The 11,939-nt window shown below is 34.9% G+C and overlaps 3 protein-coding genes across 3 annotated transcripts; 2 read left to right on the forward strand and 1 right to left on the reverse strand.

The window, feature by feature from the left end:
- Positions 1-639: 639 nt before the first annotated feature.
- Positions 640-2,319, forward strand: LOC145062253 (uncharacterized). Its single transcript, XM_079009882.1, has 3 exons — positions 640-990; positions 1,094-1,175; positions 1,385-2,319. The coding sequence occupies exons 1-3, from the start codon at positions 976-978 to the stop codon at positions 2,029-2,031; spliced, it is 744 nt and encodes a 247-aa protein (XP_078866008.1). The 5' UTR covers positions 640-975; the 3' UTR covers positions 2,032-2,319.
- Positions 2,320-2,373: 54 nt separating this feature from the next.
- On the reverse strand, positions 2,374-3,808 carry LOC145062252 (two-pore potassium channel 1-like). The gene is made up of 3 exons (XM_079009881.1): positions 3,558-3,808; positions 2,792-3,497; positions 2,374-2,693 (listed from the first exon to the last, which is right to left on the reverse strand). Exons 1-3 carry the CDS (start codon positions 3,643-3,645, stop codon positions 2,555-2,557), a joined length of 933 nt encoding a protein of 310 aa, XP_078866007.1. The 5' UTR covers positions 3,646-3,808; the 3' UTR covers positions 2,374-2,554.
- Positions 3,809-5,183: 1,375 nt separating this feature from the next.
- Positions 5,184-5,864, forward strand: LOC145063768 (uncharacterized). Its single transcript, XM_079011353.1, has one exon. The coding sequence runs from the start codon at positions 5,184-5,186 to the stop codon at positions 5,862-5,864; it is 681 nt and encodes a 226-aa protein (XP_078867479.1).
- The last annotated feature ends 6,075 nt before the right edge of the window (positions 5,865-11,939 follow it).

Consider the following 11,939-nt stretch of genomic DNA (forward strand, 5'->3'; position numbering starts at 1 on the left):
AAGTTTTTTTCAGAAAAAAAAAAAAGTTATGTCGGATAGACAAAAAGTTATTTCCAAGTTGTATGCATATATGTGATATAGTAATAATGTTTTAAAAAGATTTGAGACCGTATTGTTGGGCATGACTTATATAATTGAGGTGTATTTTATTAAGTAAATCAAATTGTGGTCACCTAAAATTGTTGTAAAGGCGAAAAAAAAGCATTTGTCCCTTTGATTATTCCAAAAAGTAGAAGAAGCTTTCAACATACATCACAGCCCCCCCTCCTGTCATCCATACATAAGCAATCACATTTTCACCTCTCCTTTTCCCTCAAAACAATATATAATAAAACATAAAACTAAAGACCATTAATATCATATTATGCTCATCCATTAGTTATTTCTCACACACATAAATTAAATGGGAGCTATGCTTTGTTTTGGTCACCATTTTAGATGCAATATTAATTGGCGTAAATGTGAAGTAGAAAAAGGAAGAAACGTGCCCCCACGTTGCACATAGTTGAAAATAAACATAAAGATTGTATTTTATGTCTAGTATATTACAAGAAACTGTTTCACCAACAAAGAAATAGACCAGACATTGAATGTTAAAAGAGAGATAGATAAAGATAAACAACACGTAGGGTCAAACCAAACGAATTTCATGGTGTACTAGAATTACACAAACAAAAACACACAGAGTTGGTGTGAGTTAATGTGTGTGGGGGCTGAGCTTATCTTCCATGGTTATGAAAAAGAAATGCGTTATTTTGAGTGAAGGGTCAGCAATCGCCTCCATCCTTCTTCTTAATACCGACAATTCTTGATGATTTCACATGGACGTCGACACCTCTTCTACTCTCAAACTACACATAATTAATACATAATTAATTCATAACTCACAATGTTCGATTATTTCTCATCTTCTTAACCCTCTCTCTCTCTCTCTCTCTCTCTCTCTCTCTCTCTCTCTCTCTCTCTCGGAAAACCATGGCGTCTGAAAAGGTACTTTCATCTTACTTTCTGTTTCTTTCTTATGTATGTGTACGGACTGGTTTGTTAGAATCTCGATCGTCGACATGAACGAAACCATAATCATGTGTAACAGGTTACAGTAATGATACTGAATGTTGATCTTAAATGCCCCTGCTGCTACAAGAAGGTCAAGAAAGTCCTCTGTAAATTCCCCCGTGAGTTAATTCCACCCTGCATCTCCTTAATTATAAACATCGATCATCTTGTTCGATTGCTTCATACCTTTTTGGGTCTCACAAGTTTTTCAAGGTCAAAGATGATCTTAATAATCTTGTTTGATTACAACTTGCGAGGCGTAATGTACAAGTTGGGTTACCTAAAGATGAGAACTGACTTTTTTTTTCCTTGTTTTTTGGGATGATAGAAATAAGGGATCAAGTGTTTGATGAGGACAAAAATAAGGTTACGATCACAGTCGTATGCTGCAATCCTGAGAAGATCAGAGACAAGCTTTGTTGCAAAGGTGGGAAGGCAATCCAGAGCATTGAGATCGTCGAGAACAAACCGAAGCCACCGGAAAAACCGAAGCCTGTCGATAAGCCGAAACCCCCAGAACCTGAGAAGCCGAAGGTAATCGAGAAAAAACCAGAGCCCAAGCCCCCTCCGGTTGTAGTTCCGGCGCCGGTTGAAAAGCCTAAAGTCGATCCTCCCAAACCCGATCCACCAAAACCTGATCCACCGAAAGAGGTTCCACCGAAAAAACCCGATCCTGCTCCAACTCCGAAGCCACCTGTTGTTGTTCCACAGCCGGAGCCGGTGAAGATGCCTGAACCGATGCATGGATACCCGCAGCCCTTCTGTCCACCGCAGTTCCCAGTTTCGGTGTGTTGCCAGGAGTGCTATGAAGGTCGCGGAGGAGGGCCATGTCATTATGGATATGGAAGGCCCGTACCACCACCACCAGGCCCATGCTACGACGGTTATGGATACCAATACGGTGGAAACAGGCCGTGTTATGCGAGGTGTGATTATTTCAGTGAAGAAAACCCACAAGGATGTTCGGTAATGTAAAAAGCAAGTATATAATTAAAATACTAATGGCGGCCATTTTTAGTCTTGATGACTCTATTATCATCAAGATCGTGAAAGATATAAAGTCTCCTTTTCTGATGCTAATAATAAAGTTATAAAGGAGAGATAGAAAGAGAAATTGAGATAGTAAGTTTGTTTTTTTTTTTTTTTTTTTTTTTTTCGTTTATACATGATAACAAATGTGTACTTGTAAATATAATAAATGATCTCCAAAATGTTGTTGGAGAAGGTGTATATTATTAATATATACATCAATTTACTTTTGCTTATTCAATTGTTTTTTATTGAATTGTTTTTTTTAACCACAAATCTAATATATTCTTAAATTACTGTTAATTTTATTTTATGTTTTCGACTTCAACAAAGAAAGACAACATCAGATAGCACTGTAGTAATTATTCAAACTTTCTTTCATGGTATGTTTATAACAAAAATCTTGTTTCATAAAAAGTAGTCAAAGCCAATTAAGCAATGTACAATATGTAAGCTATATTTCAATTCATTAGTCTGATACATCGTTTACTGTCAATGTGCCTGAATGATCAACATCCAAATCGTTAAATCCTTCCATCACATTCATGATTAGTTGTTCGCTTACCAAACCCATCTCTTTCAGCTTATAAACAACGTATTCTGCAGGACTACACAAGAAAATTGTTCTTTTAATTAGTATATATATGTAAATCAAGAATCTAGTTATTATGTTTTGAGGAATAAAGAAACCAACTTTAATAATTACCTGACACGTTTATCATTGTCAAGATCAGCTTTCTCAATATCTTGAATTGTCAATTTCCTATGAAGTACCCAATCCACAAGTCGTCTTTGTCTACTTTCAGTCCATAGTTCAACCAAGTACACAAACATCTGTGCTAATGAGATGGTACTCATTAAGATCCAGAAAACTGCAAACAATCGGCCTCCTGAGCTTGAAAAGCTCTTATCCCCATAACCCAGTGTGGTTATGGTAGCACAAACACAATAAAAAGCATCAAAGAAAGTCATGTTTTCGAATATAGATAAGAACACAGTTCCAACGATTGCCAGGAAGGCAATGAGTATCAAGACTGTTAAAAATTTATACTTGACTTTATATCTTTCTGCCTCATTCAGGATCTCATTCAGACCACATGCATCATGGATATGCATGGCTTTTACAACGATAATTTCCTCCTTTTCTACTATATAGTCTGCTGCTTTACTAAGAGCGAAGCCACCAAGACCCATCCCCATAAACACGAAAACACAAGCTAGAAGCTTTGCGAAATTGGTTTCTGGGACTAAATCCCCATACCCTACGGTTGTCATTGTCACAACGCAAAAATACATGGAATCAAGGATTCCATTGGTTTTCCTACCACTGATTTGATCTCGAACAAGGAAAAAACAGATGGTGCCTATGGCTAGGTAAATCGCCAAGAAGATTGCAACTTGTTTTAAGCTAAGTTGGACTCCTGAAATCGGTGGTGGGTTCAAACTCGTTTGGTTTTGAGGTTGTTGTCGATGGTAGTTCTCTTTGGAGGGAAGAATTCGACCTTTTTGGTCGTGTTTCCTTCTTTTCAGTAGCGCATCCTTTAAACCATCTTCGGCCATTGTATGATAGATCGAGCCAAGGATAATGATCAAAATCTTGTGAAATGAATGTTTGTTTTTCTAAATCATCTTATGATCAAAATTGGGAAAGGCTTATCACGGATGCAAGAGGTATAATGCACAAACGGAGAAGGAATGTAATGGAAGAAAGGGATGATTTGGTACATATCAGAAAATGGTTTGTAGTCATAAGGCTTCAATATGCAAAAAGGTTGCCTCATTCTCCATCTTGAAGCTAATACATTAAGATCCACCAATGTAGGGAGAAACTAGTTTGGTGGTTTTATTCAAAGTTGCTTCGTGTTTGACAAAGTATAGTATTTAAGTTTGCTCTCCATTTTTGTAATTGAGCACAATTACAAAATAGAATTTGCATTTTGCAGGGTAAATTAGACTTTTCGTCCTTCAGCTTTCTTGGAAATTACGGATTTGGTCCCATAAAAAATTTTAAACTTTTTCCTCACATAATTAACTTTGATTACCCTTAATTTTAACGGACTAATGTACATTGGACTTTAATTAAAACTAGTAAAAAAATTTGCGCTACGCCATGGGTTTGAACGAAGTGTGCTTACAAATATAAATGTACATTATAAAATAACAAACATTTTTTCTAAGACATCATACAAATTACAAACGTTTAACATCCATATGCAAATCACAAAAAACAGTTAAGAGAAAAGATAAACAATAAAGACCTAACATGAATTAACCATAAGAAATTGACGATTAATAAGTTTACAAATATGGATGACATATATTATGTAACAAGTAACCAAAAGAAAATAATAAAATTTGCATAGATGGACTTCGACGCATGCTTTTGTCCATTAAAGGATTAATATTTGTTTTTAACTAAAAGGCAATATCAAAATATATGCGTACATACCGAATAAAAAAGGATGCTCACCATGTTCAAAGTCGATGGTAGAAACAACTTACATCAAAACCTTATCGATGGATTTCTATCATCACCAACCTGCATATGTATAAAAAACAAGATTAAGCCAAAAAAAAAATATTCATATCAATTTCCCAAAGAAAATAAAAAACCAATACACTCTCTTCTACATATTATATTTGTTTTAATCTTTGTGTGGCCCATTGTATTTAGCCCACAATGTTTTAACATAGCTCAATTCTTGTATCATGTATATATTTGGTGATGGAATATAATTATCGTTCATGGGAAAATATTGTGCCTAACATTGTATCAGACTAATTTCTCTAAACCCTAGTCGATCCTCAGGGCAACGTCTTCTTTTCTTCTCATCTCGATTTCTATCTCTTTTCAATTATGACTATCTCAGATGCAGACTCTTCCAAAACCAAACCTACTCATAAAATCTTTGACATCACAAACATAAAAGTCATATGTCCCTCTTCTACTTGATCTTGATCGCATGAATTATGATTCATGGAAAAAATTATTCAAGACCCATTGCATTGGGTATTCCGTCTATGGTCATCTTGATGGTTCGTCTCTCAAAGCCAATGAACCCTAGTGGGAAGAAGTCGATAATATTTTCAAACAATGGATGTATGGCACTCTCACGCAGCCTCTCCTCCAAACCATTCTCAAACCTGATGCAACATCAACCGAAGTCTGGAAGTCTATTGAAGCTCTTTTCCTTGAAAACAAAGAATCCAAGGCCATGGAACTTGATGATGAACTATGTTCCATTACAACTGGTGACCCAACGATCGTTCAATATTGTACCCATATAACGTCAATTGATGATATTCTTGCCAACATCGGATCCCCGGTTCCAGAACGTAATCTTGTTATCTATGCCATTAATGGCCTCTCTCTAAAGTTTGCTCATGTGGTTACCACCATTCGACATCAGAAACCATTCCTAACTTTTCTTGAAATGCGGTCGATGTTAACGCTTGAAGAATGTTCCATGATTAAGGAACAAAATCGTATGGTACAAGCTACTCATCAAGATCATGCTTCCGCCCCTACTATCCTAAATACCACGCATGAAAATATGAATCATGAAAATCGGACTCCAAACAATCACCGAGGAACTCTCTTTAATGGCAGGGACGGTGGTCAGAACTCCAGAGGCGGCGGAAGGGGCGGTCGTCCAGGCAGAGGAGGCAACAGAGGTAGAACAGGTGGTATTGGCGGGGATTTTAGCACACCTGCTCTCGTTGGCAACATCGGTTGGGGGATTTATGTCACACCCCGGCCAAGGCGGCGGAACACGTAAGGTTGTATGACTAAGTTCATGGATCACAGGTAAACTGAATATATAGCACAAGTACAACAATAAACAATATAACATTCGTGTTTCATCTTTTTTTGGAAAGGGAACTTCCCTAACGAGGGTTTCCGGGCCAGCTTTTGCACACCGACTAATCCTCCGCTGCAAACATGAGGCTTTGCTTCATGCCCTGGAGTCACTGCAGGCGAACCTCCATGGCCACAAGGGCTGAGTGGTGCCAGGATTTGAACATGGGTCAATAGGTTATCCACCATATCTTCCACATGCCTTACCAAATACAAGGTTTTTACAAATAATAATAATAATACACGAATTGCCTTAACAGATAGGCATATAATACAACAGCAAGTAAACTAAGTCACTTTTAATCCAATCCTTATTGAATGTTTGTTTAGTAATTTTCTTGAGAATACATGTACTTTAGAGTGTCAACACAAAGTTGGTGAGTGTTACAGGTTTTCTGTTAACAACAGTAATACTTTTAATAAGTCTAAAAAGTATTTTCTTTGTATGCATAAAAATACTTAAAACAATGTTTGCAATGAGTCTTTAAAAGCCAAAATGTATTTTTGAATAAGTAAATCCATACTTTAAACCGTGTTTGTCATGAATCTTTGAGTATCCCTTAAAACCAAACTATTATGTTACATAAGTAATTCCATACTTAAAATAGTTTTGAAAGCAACCAAGCCCATGGTTGACAGTGAGAGAGGGATAGAGATAGAGATATTCTAGTTAATGTTTATATTGAGTCATATAACCGGGCTACATGACTTGAGTGTACCCCCTACGACTCTTCATTGGACGTTGTAGTAAAAATTGTAGACAACTATCACACCCGCTTCGATTGATCGGTGTAGTGGCAACCGCAGGTGGGGATGTCACCCCCCCCCCCCCCCCCGAAATAATTAAAATGTTAAAAAGTGTCAAAAGCACTCACCCTTGAAGCGTGAGTTCGAGTTGTTTGAAGTTTGTTAATTTTTGGGAAGCTTGACATGAGAAACAACAAATCCACCAATCTTGAACTTTGAAATATTCTCGGGACCATTTTGTAACGAATACACACTATTGGGGGTTTTTTGGTAATTTAATTAACCTAAATAGGACTGATTTGGTTAAAAGACGAAGCAGCGGGGCTGCTCGTCTGCTGTCTTGGAAGTAGTTGTGAAGGGGAAAGAGGACCGAAAGGGTCTGGGAGGCGTCGCGAGCAGCAGCAGCGACGATGACTGGGTGTTTGGTGGGTTTGCTCGACGGGAGGGGAAGAGGAGAGTGCGAGGGTTCGGTCCTCGGTCTCGGTGGTGCTGCGATGAGGCTAGTTGAGACCAGTGGCTTCGAGTTTTCAGTCGTATGGGTGGTGGAGGGGAGTTCGACCGTGGCTGTTTGTTGATTCGGGAAAGGCAGCAGCTATCAACACAGGTAAGGGTCTCTTTCTTTCTTCTTCTTTGGTTCGTTTTTAATAGATATCGATGGAAGAAACCAAATGGATGTTTGGGTTTGTTTGTAACAGGGGAAGAGGGAAGGATTGGGGTGTTGCATCCGTTTGGTAACAGGTTCTTTTCCTTTTTGTTTTTGTTTTTCTTTGAATGTTTGATAGAAATCAAAGAAAGGAATTTGTGTTTGGTTTGATGTTTATGGGTGTTTGGATAAATAGTTTTTAGCTTATTAGTTTATTTGCTTATTGTGCGGGAATAAACACTTTTTTAAAATGTGTTTGGATTAGTTTATATTGGTGGGAATAAGCAATATGCATTAAACATTTTAAGTGTTTGGTAAACAAAACAGCTTATATGAGTAAAATGACCAAGAAGCAATAAGCAATAAGCATTTCCCCCTTTGCTTATTAAAATCAGCTTATTTAGTTTATTTTTACCACAATAAGCTGATTTTTAAAGACTCCTATCAAAAGACTTAAATTTACTTATCGTGGTGGGATTAAGCAATAAGCAACCTATTTTTTCCCTATCCAAACACCCCCTTAATAGAAAAGATGAAGGACGAACAAATGGACGTTGTTCTTTTTGGTTGCTCACGAACAGAAGAAGAAGAAAAAGAAGAACAGAGAAGGTATAGAGTGAGAAGGTATGGAGTGTTTATTGATTAATCAGTTTTTAAAAGGAAACACACATTTCCTTTGTGTGTAAAGTTGGTTTTGGTTTCATTGTTTGAATGTTCGTAATGCATATGGAAATCAAAGGATAGATAGAGATAAAAGAAGGGGTAGTGTGTTAGGGATTTTTGGTTAACTTGTAGTGTTCATTTTGGTCAAGTATTTATATTTTTTGCATTATACTAGTTATAATCATATGTATAAGTATTTGGATAATTTGGATAATAAGGTCCATATCATCCATGTATTTGAGTATGTATTGATGTACATTTTTAATTGTGTATGTATATTATGCATTAGATTCTTTACATTGCACGTATTATTGGTTGTTTTCCATTTATATACGGATGTATATTTAAGGCTTTTACAACCATTTCTTGATAATTATAATCTATTTTCATTTGTAATGAATTTGGTGTATAACTTGTATTAGGGGTGAGCATCTACACCGGAACGGAATGACTCTTGGACCGGATTGGTTTCGGAGAATATTGTGGACCAGACTGAATCATACTTGTCGGGTCCAGGTCCAGATATGAGTTTTCCGATTTTTGGACCCGTTTGGACTGGTACAACTTTACATGCATACAATAAAACTTGTTAAAGCACATTTTTGGGTTTAATACAACTCATTAAAACAAATATGTTGTTGGGTTTGATAGTTACAACTCGTTAAAATGAATACTTTTTTTTTGGGTTTGATACATTACAACTCATAAAAATTATTACATTTCGTTTATTGTGCTTTTTGGACCGGTCAAACTTTGATTATTTATATTTTATACCAATTGTTTGAAGGATTGTAACTCATTTCATTTAACACAAAAAACAAGAAAATTATAGTCTAAAATCATCTAAAAACTGTAAATTATATGTTGGAAAAAAAAACGCATGTCAACCGGACTTAAAACGAATGATATATGCTTGTTTAAAGAATTTCACAAAATACAAAAGTTTAAATTTTTTGTTGAAAAATTGAAAATTTTCAACTTTGATATCTGATCTTTGAAAGATTATGACTCATTGAATATAACACCAAAACAACAAAATTATAATTTTAAATCATCTACAAACTCTAAATTAGACGTTGGAAAAAATATCATTTCAATCTGACTTAAAACGAATGAGATTTACTTGTTTAAAGAATTTCACAGAATACAAACGTTTAAATTTCTTGTTGAAAAGTTGAAATGTTTTAGCTTTGATATCTCATCTTTGAAGCATTGTAACTCATCGAATATAATACTAAAATAATAAAATTATAGTCTGAAATCATCTACAAACTCTAAATTACACGCTACAAAAAAAAATAGCATGATAATCCGACTTAAAACGAATGATATATGTTTATTTAAAGAATTTCACATAATACAGAAGTTTAAATTTCTTGCTGAGAAGCTGAAATATTTCAGCTTTGATATCTCATCTTTGAAAATTTTTAACTTGTCAAATATAACACCACAAACAATAAAATTATAGTCTAAAATCATCTACAAACTCTAAATTACTCGTTAGAAAAAACCGCATATCAATCCGACTTAAAACGAATGATATATGTTTGTTTAAAGAATTTTACAAAATACAATTTTTTTTAAAAAATAAACTGGTCCAAAACTGGTTTTTACCCAGAACCGGCCGGACTGAACTCGTAAAAAATCGGACCGGTTTTGCTCAAATCCTAGAACCAAGAACCGGCTCGGGGTCCAAAAAAACGGTCCGGTCCGATCACAGGTCCAAATGCTCACCCCTAACTTATATAATTAGGGGTGTTCGTTTGGATGGATCGGTTTGATCTGATCCAATCAAGTGAATCCAAATTGATTTCGGTTTTCAGAACATGGATCCGAATAATCCAAACCAAATTCAAATCCGATCCGATCCATTCCAATTACAATTCGATTGGATCGGTTTTTATAATTCGGTTCTCAAAAACCGATACAATTTAAAACGACATATAATTATAATATTACCAAACTTTACATAAGAAGTGAAAACAAATTATTTAGTTGTGATTTTAAATTTATAAACAATTACCAATAAGATATACTACAATTTAATATTTTATAGATAGAAAACTTTTGAGAGAAAATGCACATTAATGTTTTTTTATCGGGCGAAATGTTTTGAACCTATTTGAAAAACAAATACAAAATAAATAAATAACTACATATATATATATATATATATATATATATATATATATATATATATTAAATAAATAATAAATGTTTATTTGGTTTTTTTGGACTATTCGGTTCTTATATTATAAACCAAAACGAATCCATATTCCAAAATAATAACCTTGGTCTCTTAAATTAAAAATTGACATATATCTAATTTATATTTTAAAAAATTTAATCCACCATGTATAATTAATTATGACATATGTCACATACACGTGTGTGTGTGTATATATATATATATATATATATATATATATATATATATATATATATATATAGTGTTGTTATGTAACTTTAATTATACGACATATATGCACTGTGTTTATACGACTGATTTGAATCTTTCGAAGTCGCATACGATACCAAAAATATATATGCATATATAGTGACCTTGTGATTATACAACTTATAAACATTTTTCATAATAATAACTACAATATATATATATATATATATATATATATATATATATATATATATATAGATATCGTGAAGTATACCTTGATTCTCGTGCCCTCTCACGGATTATTTAGAATAAATAATCTTAACCAATTTAGAGATAATAGGAGTCGAAAACGACTTTTTGACAAAAGATTATTTAGAATAAATAATCTTAACAAAGTTGTAGAATACGTCTCAAGGGTTTCCGTACATATAAAGAACATTGAAATCTGAGTTATAACGAAGAAGTAATGGCTCGTTGAAGTTTTATGGCAAAATCGGCACGGCACCCGGAGACGTAAATAGTGAATTTTTGATAAAAGACATTTTAGCCTTAGTGATTTAAACAAAATTTGTAATATACGTTAAACCGAAAACATACAAAAAAGAACGCCCAAAATCTGACTTCGTATGAGGAATTTATGAATTTTCTAAGTTTTGGCATAGTAGTGCACGGCCCGAAACTCGAATTTTAGTTCGAGCGGTTTTTGGCCTACGCAACCTAAATGAGAATTGAAGATCTCAATAATAGGAACTAAACGGTAAAAAGACAGACGAAAACAGAGTCCGTATGTATACGTTATGAATTTTATGCGGACATTTAACAGTATAATCTCCTCGTACTGTTAAATTTAAGATGGTCGAGAATTAGCCGACGGAGTCAAAATGAAGGTTGTAGATCTTATTTTTACCTACACGTGGATATAAACAACGTCAAAAACGGAGGTCGTATGTGAAAGTTACGGATTTTAGAAGTCGGAAGTGTTGTGCAAAAATGGGTGATGTGGCACAATCTTGGCAATTGCTTTCTCCCCAAGTGTTGACACTAGATGGTGACATGTGGCACCAAGTTCAACCAATTTTCACCCTGTAAATAGAACCTCTCTCACCCTCATTTTCTTCACACATTTCCCTTTCTTTCTTCTCTTTACTCTCTGTCTCTCTCTCTAGAACCTCTTTCTAACCCCGAAAAGCCTAAGGAACCTCCCTAGCACGAGGCGGAAGCCCCGAAGTGCTCGATGGCTCCGAGAAGAAAAGCTTTTCGGCTCAGGAACACTGCTCCAAGCAAACCCTGGTTTTCTATAAAACCCATTGTACTTGTAATAAGTACATGGACTATTATTATGGGTTATATAAGTATTGTTTAACGTTTATATAATAGTAATAATAGCTAGACTATTAATTAGTCTCGGCGAATAATAGACTAAACTCTATTGGTAATAATACTAGGTTTCGTCGAAGGAAATTATTTTTAAGAAGCGAAGCGTTGTCTGAGTTCGGAATCACCACCTTTTCAAGTGAGTGCATAGTCACTTTCATCTTACACAT

The sequence above is a fragment of the Lactuca serriola genome, chromosome 7 (genome assembly GCF_051521515.1).
Source record: "Lactuca serriola cultivar US96UC23 chromosome 7, Lser_US96UC23_V15, whole genome shotgun sequence".
In the NCBI taxonomy this organism is placed as follows: Eukaryota; Viridiplantae; Streptophyta; class Magnoliopsida; order Asterales; family Asteraceae; genus Lactuca; species Lactuca serriola.